This window comes from Anser cygnoides, chromosome 19 (genome assembly GCF_040182565.1).
Source record: "Anser cygnoides isolate HZ-2024a breed goose chromosome 19, Taihu_goose_T2T_genome, whole genome shotgun sequence".
NCBI classification, from domain to species: domain Eukaryota; kingdom Metazoa; phylum Chordata; class Aves; order Anseriformes; family Anatidae; genus Anser; species Anser cygnoides.
The window spans coordinates 2,575,559-2,595,434 of record NC_089891.1 but is presented as its reverse complement, the minus strand read 5'-3'; the positions used below and the strand labels follow the sequence as shown (position 1 = coordinate 2,595,434).

Below are 19,876 nucleotides of genomic sequence, written 5' to 3'. Positions count from 1 at the left end.
GAAAGAGGAGCACACACCAGCACCATGGCACAGGGTGCTGAGCCCTTCGGCGGGATGGCCGTGTGAGCAGATTGGCAGAGCACAGCCTGGCTCTAACCCCCCAAAACGCCAAAAGCAGAAGCAACGGAGTTATTCTGACTTTTATTTCATTGCTTCTTAGTCCACACAGTCGGTATAAAATCAGAAAAGCAAAGCCAAAAAAAAAAAAAAAAAAGAAAGAAAAAAACCCTAAATGAAACAAAAACGACGACAGCAACGCAGTGTCTGGAGTCCTCAGAAGGCAGCCTGGGGTCCGTGCAGGTGCCCGCTCAATTCATTGCCAGACACCTCTCTGACACGCAGACAGAGGACAGATATCGTGCTCCGGGGGGCGAAGGGCAGCAGGGCTCCTCCACCCTGAGCTGTTTCTGTTCCTCTTGACCACGGGGTGGGGAAAGGAACCTCAGTTATAAATGCTTTATTAAAAATAATAGTAAGAGCAAGTCATCTAAGTACAAAAGCAGTTATAGCTCGTTTATATTACACAGAATTATTTCTCGTTTCTAGCTTTGTTGTTTACCTCAAGGTTGTTAACTGAATTTCCAGTGAATAAGGTTAAATGGCTAGCAGTATAAGGAATGGTAAATAGATAGCACCATTTCATATATCTGGCATTCGATTTCATAGATATACGGGGTTTGCTTCCTGCTCATTGGTACTCTAGCTCCACGGCAAGGACAACGCATGTTGCGTGGTGGGGAGAGCCCGTGCACGGGGGCTCGGCTCGGGGCGCGCGCAGCCCCTGGCACCCTGGGTGCACACAGGGATGGAGCACAGCCTGCTCTCGCCTGCATTCAACCTAAGTGATTTAAAAGCCCAAATTCCCAGCGGGTGTGGTGGCAAGGCAGTGGGACTTAGGCACATAAGTCATTTAGGCACTTTAGGCAGTTCTTTGCTCCGAAAACCCTTCAAACCTTTCGGAAGCGCCTCCGCCAGCCCTGGCCGTGCCCTCCAGCCACCAAAATCTCAGCAGGCAGGAGGAGCAGGGGCCAAGCCTCTGGCCAACATCACCAGGCGTAACTCCCCGCTGCTCCGTGGAGCGGCACCGACCTGTGCCAGCGAGACAGCAGCCAGAGCTGGGGCGCTCCGATGGCACGGCTGGGGTGGGGAAGGAGAGCTCAGGTCACAGAGGGCTCGCATGAGAGAAAAATCACCACGCTCTTGTTACACTGTTAGGAGTAATAATTCCTTAGGCACTTTCTTTAGGCTTTAAAACATAGCATATGGTCAACAAAAGCAAACAATACTATGTACATATATGTAAAAAGTGTTATAAATAGGTTTTTTAAACCATAGATACTATATACATCCTCAATTAACAAGTAACCCTTTGAGTGTTTCCTTTTGGGGTCGGTTGGGTTTGGTTTGGTTTTTGGTGGGAGGGTTTATTCCTTTTTTTTTTTCTTTTTTTTTTTTTTGGTTAATTTTCTTTTCCGTTTTCTCGTCTATTTTCCCCCGCCTCCGTCTCCTCCGTGGACGTCATGAGTGCCCCGGTTGCGCCTCCTGCGGCATCACTCGCGCTTCCGTAAGATGACGTAGATGATGCCGCTGGCGAGGGCCAGGGGGAAGGCGAGCCACGCCAGGATATAGGCGAAGCCGTAGGAGGTGTTTTCCGAGGCTTGGTGCCAGTCCGTGTGCCTCACTGTGAAGATGGCCGCGCCGCTCATCACGCAGAGCCCTGCAGGGAAGAGCAAGGGAATCGGTGAGCAGCAGTTCCTGGATGGAAACCCACAGCTGGATAATGCCCCATGCTGGCTTTTTCTGTTGCCTCCTTGCATCGCCTGGAAAACTGGTTTGTTGGAGGTGATGCTGTAAGGCCTTGGCTGCAGGTGAGTGGGATATCACCACCAGGCTCTGAGCAAGAAAAGTAAACGCATCACCTGGGCTAACCCTCACCCAGCTCCTAGTGCTGCTCAGAACCAGCCCTGCTGCCCTGGGTGTCTCTCTGAAAACCCCAACTGTAGCCTGAACCGCCCTCCCAGAGCTGCTGCAAGACATCAGGCACAAGCTGGGCAATTTTTTCCAGCACCCCAGTTTATCACCTGCCCATGCAGGTGCAGCTGGGGCCTCCCAGTCCCTGCAGTGGCTCTGGCTGGGCACAGCCTGCACCCGTCCTCCTCCCCTGCAGGCACCATCCTGCACCACCGCCGTCCTACGGCTCGTCCCGCTTTTGTCCCCCGTGTCTCCTCCTCGCCAGCCGCAGGCCATCCGCTCCGGTAGGCAGCGTTTTAGCTTTATTGCAAAAACAAAGCATCAGCACTGGGGACTGCCCAGCGCCAACACAAAGCCACCACTATTTCTCCCCGAAAACAAGCTCTTTCAGTCCATCCCAGCACTTCTATTATGCAGTCGCTGGGCTGTTGTCAGCACTACATCCCCTGCACGGATCTCGGGACCACCTACATTGAACCGCGGTGATATTTGAGCTCTAATTCCACTTGACACTGCTCCTTTGTTCTGGGAAAGTGCAGAAGTGGGAATACGTTTCATTAACGCGCCGCTGGGGCAGTTTCCATTCTGTGAGCACGAGAGCAAACTCCCACTGCCCCGGCCCATGCAAAGAGAGCAAAACAATTGTCTGGTGATGCTGGTGGGACCGAGGGCAGGCGTGCAGCCATGCCGGTCACCTACAGACTCCAGAAAATACAGCGGCAATTGTCCGCAAGAAGAATTTGGCAAAATTAGAGGCAATGGATGCATTTCTGCAGCATCTGCACAGGTTTGGGCCCGGGGATAGGCGAGGAAGTGAAGCCAGCTGCGCTCAGTGGTTGCAAGGTGCAAGACAAATGCGTCACCACTCTGGAGCCTGATTTTAGGAACACATTTCAGTCTTGCTTTGACAGGCCCGGAGGGCAAAGTCTACCTAAAGCCTGACTCCCAGGGCTGTGTGTGGTGACAGCCCGGCCAGCTGCATTGGTGATGCTTAGGCTGGGGAGACTGAGGGAGAAATTGGGCCGAGCCCCAGGTTTCCACAGCTGCTGGAAGTTACTTGAGGTGATTACACCGTGACAGATCCACCAGGTAGGAGCAGTGAGGGGGGAGAAAGCTGTTGAGGGCCTTTTGGTGCCTCTGAAGGCTGGAATCCCATCTGGGAAAACTAAGCCAGGCCTCAGGGCATGGATCCAAGCAGCGTGGAGGAGGTGCTGGGGATGCATCCTGCCCTGGCCCTGCACAGTACGCCCAGCTGCCCTCTTTCTTGCCCTTACCCACCTGTCCTTGTCACCCGCTGGTTCAGGCCGAGCACCACCGCAGGCCCTGCTCCAAAACTGGGAGCCCTCGGCTCTGCCACACTGCGTCCCCCTGGGAGGAGGCTGCAGGGTCCTGGAGGGCCCTGGGAAGCGCCTCCTCATCCTTCCTGGGAGGAGGGAAGTCCTCTCCAGCCTTTCACAGCAAGCTGCAAGGAGACCACGCTGAGCTGAGCTCCTCTGACCGGTGCTGTCTGTGCCACTGGGTGAGACCTCCCTACAACAAGCCTCACATTTAGCATCACAGGAGGGATGGGCACCGGTTCCCACTTCTGCATGGTCCACATGGACCCAAACCTCTGGCTACTGACCCCCAGGCCATGGGAAAGCTTTGTGGGCTCAGCTCCCACTTTTCCTGCCTCTGTGCTGTGCTGGAGGAGGATCTGACAAGGAAGGAGCCAGCAGGTCCCTGCCCTGACCCTGCCTCCCCCTAGGACACCCAGCACAGCATGGACGGGAGAACTGCGCTCCCATTGCCTCCTCTTCTAAGGATGAGGACGCACCAGCAACGACTTAGGAGTGAGCAGCCTTCTGCTCCCAGACCTATTAGATGAGTTCCCAAGCAGATAATTGCATTATTAATGCCCATTTCCTCCCCTCATCTCCACGGCTGTAATGGGTTTCGACACATCTATCTTCCCAGCGATGGCGAACTGATATGAACTCACCACCTGCATTATGGGCAAGCAGATGTACTTATAGGAGATTTCATGCCACATTTGCCAATAAAGGTTAGGTCTAAAATGCTCCAGAATTTGCAATGACCAGTCATATAGAAAATGCTCTTCCTAAAGTTCAGCAGATGAATTTTCCCTCTGATTTAGCAGCAGGACCTAGGGTGGTTTTCAGTTTTCCAGCTAAAGCTCTAGCAGACAACGAGCCTCCTTCCCAGCCAGCTGAGTGTTAGGTTCATACTTTAGCCAGAATCTCCTTGAAGAATTTACTTTTTCTATCCTCAGCACTTGAAAATCCTCCTCACTGGTTTCATACGTGGAAACGCAAACGGAGCCAGTGCCTCCACAGCATCTATATTTGGAGAGCTGCAACGTAGTGCAGGAATCGTGGCTCGCTTCCAGCGCCGACTTCTTAAGAGTTAAAAATAGCAGCTGACAGTTCAAAGGCAGCTGGCTCACCCCGCACGCTCCAGCGGCTCCTTGCTGATGTGGGAAGCACCAGGCCCCCTTATGGCAAGTTTATAAATAATTCTCGGATCCTCTTGTGCCAAAACAGGATCTTCACTACGTCCCCACCCTGCCAGCAGCTGCGGAAACCTCGCCCAGCTCCCCGAAGGTGGATCCCAAAGCCAGCCCCATCAGCATTTACCCAACACCGTGGGACAAGGCAGCAGAACAACAGCCTGGCCCCTGCCCACCTTCCCCAGGGGTGCTCCACTTGCCTGCCCCTCCAAAATCACCCCAGCTGGTGGAGCAAATCCCTGGTGAAGTATGGCCAGAAGAGCACGGTGCATAACGTGCCCCGATGGCAGGACACCACCTGGGGATGCGAGAGCTCTGTGGACCCAAATGATTCGTACCTCTTCCCTCCAAGGAGCCAGCTTGGCTGCCCTTCCTGCCCTCCTTTTCCCTCTCCTCTGCTTTAAGCCCATCCCCAGCGCATCCCCACAGCCAGCCCCATCCATCAGCCCCCACTTACCAGCAAGGATTTGGAAGATCCCAGTAATGTAAAATCGCCCGCCCTTGGTGAGCGTGAAGAGCTGGCAAAAGAACAGGAAGAGGGACAAGACGCTGAAGATGATGGAGAGGATCATCATCGCCTGGACAGACTGCAGCCATTCTGTGGAAAGACAGACAGAAAGCTCAGCGGGGGCATCACTGATGGCATCATGCCCTGTGCCACTGTCCCACCATCCTGCAGGGCTCCTGGTTCCCACTCGTGCTTCTGTGTGGTTTTGGGGACATGGACACATCCAGTGGTATGCTGGTGGCTATTCTCGTCAAGTGTGATACTGCCTGGGGCTTTTGGACAACGTGTGCATGGACCAAGATGCTGGGAAAAAGGAACCACGGGGTCACGCTAAGTGGAGAAGCACTTAAAATAAGAGTGCATTTCAGCTGTGCTGAGAACACTGAAACCACGTGCAGCGAGGTGGGAGACCCCGAGCCAGCCGCGCTCGGAGGCAGAACAAACACGCAGCGAGCACAAACCCCTCTGCCCTTGTGGGGGAGCCTTTAGGAAGGAGCCAGCAGCAGCTGCCAAATGCAGCTCTGTCCCAGAGCCGACCAGTTAAACCAGCCCCTGCGTGAGTCACTGCCCAGCTATTTCCAGGCCTCGTGGGTGTGTAACTCCCCGTGTAAGAAAATATATATAAATAAACAAGGCAAATGCCTCTCCGTCCCATGAACAGAAAGAGGCAGTGCCTCTCGCCACCAGGATGGGGTTGTGCTGACAAATACTACTGCTTTTCTTTAAAAAGATTGGGCTCAAAATGGATATTCTCAGCATTCCTGCACGTCTTGAGAGGTCCTTAAGGATACAGCATGAATTCATTCACCACGAAAACCAGCCCCGTGCTCCTGTCGCAGTTTGAATCCCACCAGCTACGCTCCCCAGGCTGCACTTTCTGCAGCACATAGTGGTTCTGTGGAAAAAAAAATAAGAGCCTGAAGCACAGCAAAACTTCTAAATGAAGCTATGCTTTGGCTTAGCAGCCTGCGACACTCAGTGCAGCAATGAGGCCGTTTGGGACTGCCAGGGGCAGAGGTGAGCACAGCGCTAACGGAGGTGAGGCTGGATGGGATCCGGAGGGCACTGCGCAGCCTGCTGCCAGCACGGCGATGACGATGCACGCCTGAGCCCTTCCAGCAAAAGTTCCACAAGAGAATAGCAAATCCATGCCCGCAGGGAACATCCTGTGCAATTTGGTAATGTCTGCCTCGTCTGACTTGAGACCATAAATTCTACCTCTTGTCTCTGCGTCCTGCCTCCTGCTGTTCACACAACAGACCAAGCGCAGGCCCCGCTCCCGAAAGCGGACAAAGCACCCAGAGTGGCCCCTGCTCGTTGCAGACAGATTTTTTTCCTTCCCTTCCTTCTCACGCTTCCCATGCCAAATTACTCCACAGCATCAACTCGCAGAAGAGCTGACGTGCTCCACTTGTTCCAGTGCCAGCAGGTTCACATCCACATGCACCAGTTGCTGTAATTCCTTAGGACAGGGGAACTATCGATAACGTCACATCCAGGAAAGCCCAGTGCAGTTTTCACACTGACAAGCACAGAAAATATCCCATATATTTCATCTATCACACACTGGCCATGCAGGGAACCCCCCTGCCTGGGCCACCCCAACCCCTCATCTGCAGCCACGCTCAGCCAGCTGCGATGCAGCGGGTGCCAGAGGCAATGCTAACATCAGGTCATAAATCAGCGCTCAGATGGGAGCAGAGAAACGTGGTTAGAGGGTGTCCAGCTGCAGAACTGCCATCCTATTTCCATGCTTCAGCACAGAAAGACTCCCACCCCAGTCCTTTTGTCATTTGCACGGCCACGGGGCCAGGCCCAGAGGAGCCCTTTCTGCCCAGAGGTGGATGCTCCAGCTGCCGGTTATTTTAGGCAAAGGCTGTCTAGACAGAAAGCTGAGCTGCTCTTCTAATTGCATCCGCCTCCCCATGCCTCTTTTTTGGTTCTGAATGTGAGTGATTTATATGGGCTTGCAAAATCCCATTGTCATAGAGAGCCGCGCTGGAGGAATTTAAAGGCAGGCAGGGGGAGGAAGGGGAAGCCCCCCATGGACCAGGGGCATTCAGGAGCCGGTCGTGCTGCCCCACTGCAGCCAGAGCACAGCCACGGCACAGGCTTTCAAGCAGGGAAGTTGGGAGATAATCCCACAGAGCAGAGCTCTGGGATCAGCCCCATCCAGCTCTTTTTGTTGGCCTCCTGAGGGTCCCCAGCTCATCACTCAGCCCCTCAGGTGCAGCTGCTGCACTCCCAGCAAGTCCAAGCCCACAGCCTTCAGCTGCATTACAACAGCTAATTGCCTTTAATTCATTAGAAAGCACCTCTATGACTGCAGCTAGCAGTGCTAGCTCCTCAACCCCATATGCTTTCAACTCCTTTGCTATTAGCACTGTGTCCTACCTCCAGGCTTTTAAGAAATAAAACAGGTTTTCCCCGGGGAGGTCTGGGTCCCTGGAACTGCACCACGGGGCTGTCAGCACTGTTTACTCCCAGGCTGTTATTTGTGGTTTCCCTGGGCAGCCAGGCCGTTGTTCCATGTTCCTCCCGCATCTGCTCAGCTCCGTGTTTATATCTTTGTTCTTCAGGAGGAGGAAGAAAAGGGAACAGAGTGGAAAGGGCAGATAACACCCTGCCCACTGCTTCCTGAGAGGACCCATCACAGGCAGTTTTAGAGCCCTCTCAGACAGAAATTATACAACAAGTGTTTAGAAAAGAAACTCTAAATTTTCCCTAAGCTCTGCAAGCCCCGATGTGCTCACACCACCGCTTACAGCAGGGAAAAGACTTCCCCCCCAGGATGCTGAAGAGCACGTTTCTCCGTCCTAAAGGACAAGAGGAAAAATAGAAACCTAGAGCAGAAACTGCAAGCTAGAGGAGCAGAAGTCACAGCTGGGTCCCCCAGCAGGAGAGCAGCTCACCCTACCCCTCCCAGCAGAGCCCCACCCTGCTTGCAGGGAGGTTTTATATCCACCGAGGGGTGCAGCTGAGTGGGGTTGATGGGATGGGACGGGCAGAAACATGCCCTTGGCCAGGAGTAGATGGCCATAAAGGACAGGCGTTGGCTCCCCAGGGTTGTGTTCACTGCTCTGTCACAGACATTCAATCCTCTTTGGACCCAGCCAAGGAGAAAGAATAAAGTGCAAACACAGAAACATTAATCTGAGCAACCAGCTTATGCACTTGACGTAAGGCATGACTAAATTTGCACTGTGCATTAAAACCGCCCGTGTGCTGTGACTGCAGCTGATAACACTGCACATCTGACTTGCCTCTTGCAATCTGCATATGCACTGCACCCTCAAAACGCAGCCACTTCTGGGGAAGAAAACATCCACTAAGGAGGTGACTGTAGAGTATAACACATTAAAAAAAATAAAAGGAAATCCATAATTGCACAGAGAGGCAAAGCTGCTCCATCAGCACAGGGAGCTGATGATCAACAGGGTCAGCAGCACAAGCATCCACCAGCACAAAGGTACAAGCCCAGGTACTAGGCTAAACTTCTAGGACTAAACTTCAGCGTTCTTCAACCCAGAAATGCCAAAAAAGCCCCGCTACCTTCAGTGCTCCCCCCGAGCAGCACAAAGCCCAGCCACCACCCATGTCCCTGCCACTCGAAGCCTCCTCTCCCTGCCGTGGGGAGCTCCGTGACGTGGTAACTCCCTTCACTTCGGTCCCACCAGCATGAAGCCAAACCTTCCCCGGCCGTGCTCCGGGCTGCTCCAGCAGGGAAAAGCAGGATTTGCACTCAGCAGCTGCTCCTTGCCTGTCCTCATGTGTCTGCTCCTTGGCAATAAGTGCAGGGTGATGGATTGGAGCATTCCTGGAAATCACCCCCCAAAAGGGGGACTTTAAAGAGCTCCTAAGGTATTTGCAAGGGCTGGGGATGAGCAGGTGGAAGCACTGAGGCTGCAGGCAGAACACAGTGCTGCAATTCCCTCCCAGTTCTTCCCAGTCCTCTTTGCAGCTCCTTCAGAAGGTGAAACCCCCACAGCCCTCTGCTCTCCTCTTGTCCATCCTCTCTTTTGGTGCGTCCTTGAAGCCCCATCCAGGACGTCCCCATGGCTCCGCAGCTCTCCAGAGCTGTAGCATTCAGAGACGCTCCAGCCCTGTGGCACCACATCTCCATGGCTCAGCCTCAAGACCGACCACAGCAGCTATCCCATCGGACCATTGAGGCTCACATCCCACAAAGGCAAAAACCAGTGCTGCTAGGGCAGCACAAAGCTGCTGGCACCATGCAGAACACCTTCCAACAGCTTCAGGATGTCCAGCTCTTCTCCAAGACCCTTGGGGTGGAGACAACCTTCTGGTTTATGCTTGAGAGCAAGCAGAGGTGATAAATGCATCATTTCTGGGCCTCCAAAAGGGCTGAGTTAAAGTCCAGGCACCAGGACCAGGGATGGGTAGCGGTGGTGCCCTGACCCAGCGGGGCCATGGGGACACCCAAGAGTCATCCAAGTCCGAAAGCTGTTGGGTTGAGTGTTTTCCGGCGCTGCACGCTGCAGCAGACCCTCACCCATCCTGGTTTCCCAGCCTTGGCTTTCTCACACTTTGTCTTCTTCCTCCCTTGGGCTCCTCTTCCGTGGGCCAAGGCAAGCAGGGCTGGCCGGGTGACCCCACGCAGCCGGGAGCAGGGAAAGCAGCACCGCTCCTAACTTCTCCGCACCAAATGCGCTTGGTAAGAACAGGCAACAGCAAAAGCCTGTTTTTAAGCAGAGGAAACCCCTTTCATACTTTAGGCAACACGGTTATGGTAGAAACCGATCTGAAATGCAAAATACTCCCCTGGAATGTCCCAGAGTTTATCACAGACACGTAAATGCTGAGCTACAGTCACCCGCAAGCTGGTGGAGAGGGGGCTCATCCTGCCCCAGTTAGGCCAGTGTTATCGACCACTAATGACAAGGGGGTGCCCCAGGCCTCCACCCTGCTGGGACTAAAATCTGGCTCTTTGCTGCTCTGCTGTGAAGACCCTGAAGGACCCGATATGTCCACAAGTCCAGATGCCCGTCCATGTGCTCCGTGAGCCCAATGGGGCCCGCTAATGGCTAGAACCTCAAGCATAAAGAGCATGCATTATCACATGCAGGTGATCCATTATTTACTGCAGGGCTTCATTATAACAGGTTCAGCACCCTTTAACATGAGCATCACCCTCCTGCTCCAGCAAGTGTCCCCTCCCCAGTGAGGAATTCTCCAAAGCCTGACCCACTCGTTGCAGAATCGGCCTTCCCAGTGGGCTGGAGGGGAATTTGCCCCCATCCTTTTATCCAGATATTTTATACTGACTATCAATAACAGAATTAGAACATCAGAAATAATTTTACTCAGGGCAAGGATTCAGTGCAGCCTTGTGATATTGTTTTTAGCCACAAAAAGGACTACAGCAAGTTAAACGGCAACTCCATCCCTCCACACCTTCCCTATGTCATACAAGTCCAGCATCGCTGGAACAAAAAAGTTTGAAAGCACAAAGGGAGCAAAGCCGTGCTGGGGCAGGGCTGGCGGAGCACAAGCAAGAGGTTCAGATGTTCCTGTTGTGCATTTTGAAATGGAGAAGCAGCAGCATAATTCCTCCTGGGAAGCACTGACGGGTCAGCACAGGTGCCCCCACCTCGTGCCGGGGAGGAAGATGTTTCCTGCGTCCTCCAGCACAAAGAAAAGCACCTTGGGCACCGGCAGTGCTGCTGACAGTCCCAGCCACCAGCTTCTGCCGTGCAGGATTGGAGCTGGCCAACATCACACCTGTGTCCTGCCGGTGCTTGGCCACGAGCGTGGCTTTTTCCTGAGCGATGCTTCCTGCAGAAACATGGGACCAGGGCAGCCCATGCCGTTGGTGGGCCTTTACGCTGGGTTAAAAGCCACCTGCAGCACTGAAGAGAGATAGAGCAAAGCTCTGCAACGGCCCAGCAGCAAAAGGGGCTCTGCAGGAGTCGATGTGCAGAGGAGCAGAGCGATGCCCAGTGATGGGAACGGGCGGTCAGGGCCGGTCTCTGCTCCGGGTGACCCACACGTGCTTTGCTTGCGGCCGTCACATCAGCAAATTGGTGAGTGCATCGTACGGCTCTCAGTAATCCTGCGGATTGGCAGTCTGCATGTTTCACGAGGTCTGGGGTTTTCTTTTCCTTTTGAAAAAGCCCCAAAACACCAGCCTGCCTGTGAACAAGCCAGTCATGTGAAAGCCACAGAGCAGCAACATGAGAAACTTTGAGGAGACGACAGGAAAAATGTCTCATGATGCTACAGAAGGATGTCCCCACAGGTCCCCACTGCTCCCCTGCATTTGGCATTCCCAGAGTGAAAGAGCAGTAGGTAGCAGAAAAACTATCTTCTTGCCTATGTAAAAAAATCAGATGTGGGGAGAAAAAGCCATTTTTGGAGGGAAAAAAAATATTGTTGTCTGCAAAATTTGGGGTGGAATCTGTTTAAGAGCACTTGAGAGGCTCAGGTCCAGCCGCTCGCCCCGTGCCTGCAGCAGGATTGTGCAGCTGGGGGCTGGCGCGCAGCCGTGCCGGAGCACAATTCTGGGATTCAGAGCTGAATTCTTGAGATAAGTCTTTTCCAGGAATGTCTGACAGTGCAAACGAAGCAAAGATTGCAACATTTTTTCCATAGTTCTCGGCCTCTTGAAAAAAAAAGTCATTATCTAACAAGCAAACGCAGAAAGCGAAGCAACAAGCGGGCAGCTGTGGAAGGCGAAGCAGTGGGCAGCTGCCCTCCGCCCGGCATTTCCACCTCCTGCCCTCCCCACGCAGGCTCCTGGCACGGATGCACGGGGGGCTCGGTGCTGCTGAGGAGGAATTTGGGAGGTGGGAGCTCAGCACAACCCCAAACACCCCGTGCGTGCTGGACCCAGCCCCACATAATTCCACCTATTCCGAGCACTGTGCTCAGACCGCTCCTTCCCCCAAAAAAAACAGCTGAAGAAATACTGCACGACAGTGGCCACTACGACGGCCAGAGGAAAAACAACTGCTTCTACGTAAAGACCGAGTTCTGCCAAATTCCTGAGCGAGGATTTCTTGCTCGCAGCCCAGAGCAGCCCTTGGCACGCTGCGATTAACCGTTGAGCGCCGTCCTTGGCACAGGCACAGAGACACGAATTCTCCAGGCTTTCTGCAGCCCGGCGTAACGTGCACAGCCTGTGTTTTGAGAGGTTTAAACGGGAACGGTTTGCGGTAGCTGCTATAGGATCATTTATATTTTTGAAAGTAAGCATATTCCTAGCAGAGGGAGTACAAGGAGCGTAGCGTGAGCCCCGGAGGTGGCCCTGCCACAGCATCCTTGCTATGCCCAAGGCCCCGTGTCCCACCATCACCCTGAAAAGTGTCCGACAGCATCTGCCCTGGCAGAACAGGTGTGGTGGGAGCAAGGGGGTTCAGTGAAAAGTTTTTAAAAACAGATTGCAAAAGCCTTGCATAAGCCTAGGTGCTATCTTTTGGTTTTGCCTTTCTACAGCTCTGGATCCTGCACCCAAGGTCCCAGCAGGTGAACACCGGTGCTCAGTGGCACTGCTCCCACACCCCGGCCATGGGGTGGATGGGGCAGAAGCTTCCACCCAAGCAAGACCCCCCTAGTCATGGTGCCAGAGCAGAGCTGTCTTATAAAAAAGAGCTGGGAGAGAGGTCTTTAAATGAAGGCTTGAGCACAACGCAGCTTCTTTCAAAGAGCAGCCCACTGTGGCACCTTTTCAACCAGACCCTAGCTGCTCAGACGCATTTTTAGCTGTCCTATCTTACCTACAGCCCCTTTAATGATAAAAATTAATCACTGGGAAAGATTCAAAGGGAAGCCCCTCTCTGAGCAGCTTCTGGGAACAGGGCACACAACATAGCCTCCTATCCCTCAGGATGCTCAGATGCAGGAGGCACCTTCCCACCTGTGTTTTGGACAGGCCCCTCTCACCTCCGACAACTCACCAACACCCTGCAAACACCCGGAGAAAGCAATGCAGCTTGGTGAAGCAAAAGATTTAGGAAGGCTTTTACAGACCAGGGCAAAAAATCTCTGCCTTTTCTTTCAAGCACAAAGTCAGCAGTGTTGGAGCACGCGTGACCGGCAGCGAAGCCGCCTGCTGCCGCTGCGAGCCCCAGCCAACTGCTGCTGAAGGCCAGGGCTCCAGCGGGCTCCAGTGAGCTCCAGTGGGCTCCAGCCTGGCCCCAGCACAGCTCTAGCACTCCCTGGCCAGCCCCGACACCAGCAGGCATCAGCAGAGACCTGCGGTGCTGCCTTGGCTCCCTCGCAGGGCGAGCTTCAGCATCCCCCTCGTGGGGTACCCACGGGTGTTTTGCTCCCAGCAGGCTGGGGATTGGGGTGACTGATGAACCCCCAAAAGCTCTGACCATCTCCCATCACTGCGAGACCCTTCTGTGTGACCACACTGAGACTACATCGCATCACGCTGCTCCTACGCCAGGAGTGTGATTTTGGCCCAGGGGCTGTGACCGTGCTGCCAGTGACACCAGTCTGAGCCACCGGGTGCTCTACTGGCTTCACTGGGGGTTATGCTGGGAGAATCCATTCCTAGAGGAAAACGAAGCCGGGCTAACTGAAACCAGCAAGCACCAGGCACAACACCACTGACACGAGCCCTGTCTCCTGGGGAAACTGAGGCACAGACCGGTCTGACTCCCTGAGCACAGATCTGGCATCACTGCTACTGCCAGGTGCTTGGGGAGCTCCGTGCCGCATCTGAGCATGAAATCCTCTCCTGCTAAGCTCAGAAACCTGGAAAAAAAACTCCCAGCTGGGCATCAGCCACTGCCTGGCAAGGTACACCTCTGCCAGCTGAGTCCCAACGTGCCACGCAGCCACCCCAGACGTGCAGGTGCCATTTGGCCATGGGATGAGGCAGGGCCTGAGCTCTCAGCACATCCCCACCTGCGCTGCTCACGGGGAGGAGAGGCCCCAAACCTCGGCCTGGCCCAGCAGCAAACAGCGGGGCAGCTTTAGGGTTAGGGGCCGGGGAATCCTCCAGAGTCAGCCTCAGGGGGTGCAGGGAGAGGCAAGGGAGGACCACGAATAACCCGCAACGGCAAATCCACCTCGATTTCACAAGAGAGGAGAAGAAAAGTGAACGGCAGTGGCATCACTGAGAGCCGGGGAGCACTCACCATTTGTGGACGATGTCAGGCACTGGAAGATGGTACCAGAGGAGCAGTTCTGCCACAGGTCCGCCGTCTGCCCGCCGTTGACGAGCCATTGCTGCAAGAGAGACATGGCCCCGTGAGCAGGAGCCGCACGCCCCGGCCACCGATTCGGCACGGAGCGGCCCCAGTGCTCCCAGGCACAGGCTTTGCTTTAGAAAGGGTTTCGCAGAGTAAATACCGATATTTGCTTTTAGCCGCTCTGGCCTCAACGGCAGAAAAACAGAAGCTCTTTATTCGTTTTAAACATGGGCCAAGTCCCACGGGGGACGCGCACTTCCCTCCGCTCTGCCGTCCCGGTGCCTGGCCGGGCGATTTGAATGCTTCCACGTGATTTCTAACGACTTGGAAGATTTTTGTAAAGTCTTCCACTACTACTACCAAAAAAAAAAACCCACCCTAAAAAAATTTAAAAACGGAAAGAATCTGATGAAGCAAGCCCAGAGCTAATCAGCTCCACAAAACTGCTGTGTTAAAACCAAGTCAGACCTCTTTCTAAACTGAGGCGGTATTAACAGGGCTCTGGGCTGAGGAAGGTGCTGGGAACCCCGCGCAGCACCCAGCCCTCAGTGTTCCCACTGCTTGCAAAGCTTACGCCTTGAAACCCCCCCCAGCAGGTGCCCATCTGGGTTAGGAGACGCTGTGCCTAACTCACAGCCCCAAAGGAGCAGGTCTGGAGAGCAAAACTGCTGGTGCCGAGGTCCCAGTGCCCAAACCAACCCCAATTCAAGGGGGTTTGCTCAGACTGGCTGTACTGGTCTTGCTGGCCGATCCCATTAGTAGCTGGGGAGCGCAGTTTCACCCACAGGGGAGGGGGTTTGGGTGCTCTGAGGCTGCACAATGTGAGCCAAAGGGGGCTGATGAGGAGCTTGGCTCCAGCAGCTCTCCGTGCCCTAACACCAACGGGGATGCGCTGAGCATCCTCTGCCGCACACGGCTACACCCACCGGTTACATCCAACAGCATAAACACAGGAAGAGTTTGCTGCGCAAAAAAAAAACCATCTCCCAAATCCCACTGCTAGCAAGACAGCAATCGGAAAGCAAAGGTTTCCTGCTAAAAGCCAGGCTGGAAAATCAACCATAAATAAAAATAACACCGTGTGACCCTCCCGTGCCACGCCGGTGAGGAGCGGCCGTACTTACGCTGACGATGGTGGAGACGAAGAGGAGCACCAGCACGGTGACGTGGAGCACGATGATCCCCAGCAGCAGAAGCAGCATCTTGGCGGCGGTCTGGGGCAGAACTGGAGGGGGACAGGGAGATGCTGCTGAGCTTGGGGGGGGGTGGTTGTGTGTGTGTGAGTGAGTGAGTCCCAGCCCCGAGGGCAGCAGGAGGCGCTCGGCCGACGGCAGGAGCCCGCCCGGCCCCGCTGGGAGCCCCGGCGCGGTGCGGGGGATGCTTGGGCAGCGCCCGGCCCCGGGGCTGCTCCCCGAGCCCCCCCCCGGCGGAGCGGGCATCCCAGCCCCGGTGCCCCGGGGGTCCTCCCGGCCCTTCCCCAGGGGGGGTTTCGAGGTGTTCCCCGGCGCAGCTCCCCAGAAATCCCTTCCTCGGGGCTCCCCCAAGCTCTGTCACCGGGGGGACATCCTCGGCACCCCTCCGCTGGGGGGGCTCCCCCTGCCTCTCTCCGCCGGGGGTGGGGGGGCTCCGATCCCTCTTCCCCAGGGCTGGGTGGGCTCTATCTCGGCCCCTCACCGGAGGGGGGGGCGTCCCGGCCCCCCTCCCCATGGGGCCGCCGGGGCAGACCCCTCCAGCCCCTCTCCCTAAGGGAATCTTTCCCCTGCCCACCTCCCCTGGGGACCCCCAGGGCGGGGGGGGGAGCGTGGGGAAAAGCGGGGGGGTCGTCTATCTCAGCCCACCTCTCCCCAGAGAACTCCCTCGGACCCCATTCTCGGGGCGTGGGGGGTGCCTACGGCGCCCCATCTCCCCTCGGAGGAGGGGAAGGGGGGGACAACCTAAGCCTCGAAGAACCCCGAGGGGGCTCCCCCGGTCCCGGTCCCTGTCCCTGTCCCCTCCGGCCGGCCCGGGCCGTACTCACGTCGCGGAACCGGGGCTCGCCGGGCGGCGGGAGCGGTGCGGAGCGGTGCGGAGCGGTGCGGAGGGTGCGGAGCGGGCAGCGCGGCGCGGAGCGGGCGGCGGCGCTGTCAAGGTTCCCCTTTAACCGGAGCCACCGCCCCGCTTGCGTCTGCGGGACAGGGAGGGTCCTGCGGCCGCTCCTCCTATAAATGCGGCGGCAGAGCCCGGGCACCAAAATGTGCATCGCCCCCCCCCAGCCCATTCCCCTCAACCCCCCCCCTTACCCCCGATGTTGGCTCTGGGACCCGTACCCAGCTCTGCCCTGTTCCCAGCTGGGAACCCCGGGGGGGTCCCCACACCATAGGGGGGTCCGGGGGGGGGTCTCACCCCATAGGGGGGTCCAGCCGCGCCCCGGGGATGCCGACCATCGGGGTGCCCCCCTCCGATCCGGGGGGAGGAGGTTCCCCTTCCCTGGGGCTCTGCCCAAAGCCTCAGTGCGGGGCCGTGCGTCTGTCCGGCCGTGTCTGTCCGTCTGTGTCCGTGTGTGTGGCTGGATGCTCCCCGGGCTGCTGACGCGGTGCGGGCAGCTGTGGGTTTCCCCCCCTCACCCAGCACAGGGAGCCGTGGGACAGGGCTGGGGAAGGGGAGGCTGGCTGTGCCGAATTCAAGGGGAGTTTGGCTCTGACTTGCACAGGGGGGCTGTGTCCAGGAAAGCAACCCTGTTGCGATATGCCCCTATATGACAGCAGTTGATTTGGGGGTTTAGCACCTGCAAGCCAAGTCCTGAGTAACCGATTTTCACAAAACTGGGGGATCTGAGGTGCTCAGAGGAAGGGGTGGCTGCACTCCGTACAGCAGCCTTCGCTCATTCTTCAACCACAGACAATCTGTTGATACAACCCTCGCACTCACACCCCCCACAAACCCCAAGTGAGTCCTGAGAACTGCCCCAGCCTCCCCTTCACCTCTCCCCTCCACCCACCACCTCCAAACCAGTCCTGCTTTGCTGCAGAGACGAGAGAATTCGGCATTCAGCCACCAGAACCGTAAATCTTGGGAGCAAGGGGGAGAGGAGCGTGCTTGGCTCCCTCCTCCTGGCAAGCACAGGCGTGTTCCCTGCAGCACGGGCTTTGGCTCCGCCGCGCTCCTGCGAGCGGTCCCACTGCACGCATCGGCCAGCAAGAGGGAACTGGGAGCACCCTGGGGAGGTGACTGGGGGTGACGGGTCAGGGGCTGGAGAGGGGCCCCCGGCCTCACACCGTGCTTTAGCCCCGCCACGATGCCGCCTAGCCGAGCTCCAGCAGCGCCAGCTCTGAACAGCGCAGAGGAAGGTTTGCCCGGCCTGCTTTCAAAGGATGAGATTTGCCCTTTCCTCTGAAAAATTCACCCCCATATCCCCGCGCCGCGTGACGCTGCTGCACGCCGGGCGGGGTGCTGCACGCGACGGCAGAGCCAGGGCCATCGGCGGCCGCGAGCCCCGCAGGACTGCAACATCTGGAGCGCCATCGGGACATTCCTCGCTAATGAGGCTATTTCGAGCCGCCTTGCTGCCGTGGGCTGGGCGCGGAGGCTGCTTTCAGAGCAGAAGGAGCCACCGTGCTTGGGGCTGCGCAAACACAGCGCGAGAAGGGGCTCGTCCCCGAGGACCGTGATCTAGTCTGCTGTGAGAGACAGTCTTCTGGTTTGGGTTTGTGGGTCTGAGATCTCGGCTCCTGTGCCTCCGGGTAAATTGTCTGACCCATTCCCCAAAAATGCAGCGGGGAGAGGCACAATGGTGAAAAGCATTTGGGGTCACACGCTGCACCCAAGCTCCTCTGTGAATGTAGTAGAGCACGAGCAGCTCAGCCTCAGTTCTGAAAACAGTGCCAAAAGCACAGGACAAACAGCTGAAACTCAGGTCAGGGAAAAGAGCAGCCTAAGGGTAATGAAGCCAATTTTGGCTGTGAGTTGCAGATTAGAATCTGTGGAGGAAGCCCGGAGAGAAGAGCACATTGACCTAGTGCTCCTCAGCCCTTGGAAAGGTGCATCATCCCAACGGAGCAGGGCTTCCAAAAAACCTCCTGAAGGCGTGCTGTCGCGGCAGCTCAGGCGGCTGAGGACCGGGCAGTGCTCACATGGGACACTGGAGGCAAAGCTCTCCTCTGCTCCCTCCTCAGGCTGAGGCACCAGCTGGCTGTTGTCAGGCAGGAGAGGTGGGAGGGATGACGTTCACAAGGGAGCTCTTTTGGGGTTTTGTTGGAATTGGCATCACTGCCCAGCCCTGTGCAGGACAGGGAACTGCACCGTGCTCCCCACCAAGGGGCCTGTCCTGCTCATCTGTACGAGTGTGGCTAGCGCTGGCTGCTGCCTAAATGAAAGCAGGCGCTGGAATACATTTCAGAAATGTTTTGTGTACAAGCAAGACTTGCCACAGGCGGTGCTGGGAAAGATGTAAGGTTAAAGGATTGTGTAAACACTGGGTGAAAAATCTGAACCTTTGCCATGGGATCATTTAAAACTGTTACGCTGCTTCAGCTTCAGTTTCTATAATAGAGCAATGAGAAATAAGGAAAGCACTTGCATTTCCTATAACATTAAGAGGCTCAAATGCTACTTTAGCAAGGCAGCAATGGGCTTTGAGGCTGGGCAGGGTCTGATACTCAGTGAATTATGTCCATGGCATCACCTGAACCAGCACATCACAGGCTCTGCCACCATCAGTCCAGTGTACTCGTACACCATCCCATTCCTGCTCTTGGTCCCAGGCCAGGTGGACTAAACTACTCTTAAACCAAGCCTTTCCAAACTACTCCAAAAGACTAGATTTTCTCTGTATGTCCTCTCTTGTGGGTGAACACGTTTAACCCCAGGACTTTGCTCCATCATCACAATTTTAGGGAGTGGCTTCCTGTTCCCTGCCCTGTGATGAAGACCATGATCAATGGAAGACTCTGAATGCAAAGGTGAAGGGACAGAAATCTGCATTGCCGTCAGCGAGCCCGGGACTCATGCAGGGCTGGGATTAGGAAAACAATCCTGGTTTAAAACAACTGTGCAAGTGGGGCAATAAAGAGAGCAATAAGCACAGATGCATCATAGTATGGACGCTCAGATAGTGGAAGGGCTATCTGAAAAGCCATTTCAAGGAAAAAAAAAAAAGAAAGGAAGGGAAGGGAAGGAAGGGAAGACACAGGCATTTAAATGTAGCAAGCTTCTAAAACAAGAGGTCTAATAGATTTTGGAGACATTTACTTACTCTTCCTGCCGTTTGTTTTCCACCAAACCAAGAAGAATTTGTAAAATATTTCAGTCCTGTCAACTCTACATTCATGCCCCTGAAAAAACTTCATCCAACTTTCTCCTTTCAGCTCCAAGCCAGTTGTCATCACTGATAGAGGCAGGCTGAAATCACTGGAGAAATTCCCCATTGGCCTCAATGAAACCAGAATACACCCACTAGCTCCAAAAGCCAAAAAACCAACTGTGCTTCCCATCTGGGACATGCCTGTGTGTCAGAACATACTCAGACACTTTGAGAAATTGTGATTCGTGCTCTCTGGCATGCTGACAGCATGTAAAAGGAGTTAACCTGCTGTGAGCTCCTGTATTGAACCTACATCTAAAGCAGTTTCAAGCCACCTTTTTGCCCAGGTTATTGAGTTTTACCCTCTTGGCTTCAGCAGTTCTGGGTTTGATCCTTTTTTCAGGAATTTCCATAGGATTGGCCACCGATGCTCTGAGCGGGCTGCT

General features: G+C 55.4%; 1 protein-coding gene across 1 annotated transcript; it reads right to left on the bottom strand.

Annotated features, from left to right (window-relative positions):
* Window positions 1-442: 442 nt before the first annotated feature.
* PMP22 (peripheral myelin protein 22) lies at window positions 443-16,328 on the bottom strand. Its single transcript, XM_048075958.2, has 5 exons — window positions 16,170-16,328; window positions 15,277-15,377; window positions 14,099-14,189; window positions 4,938-5,078; window positions 443-1,717 (listed from the first exon to the last, which is right to left on the bottom strand). The coding sequence occupies exons 2-5, from the start codon at window positions 15,352-15,354 to the stop codon at window positions 1,551-1,553; spliced, it is 477 nt and encodes a 158-aa protein (XP_047931915.1). The 5' UTR covers window positions 15,355-15,377; window positions 16,170-16,328; the 3' UTR covers window positions 443-1,550.
* Between the last annotated feature and the right edge of the window lie 3,548 nt (window positions 16,329-19,876).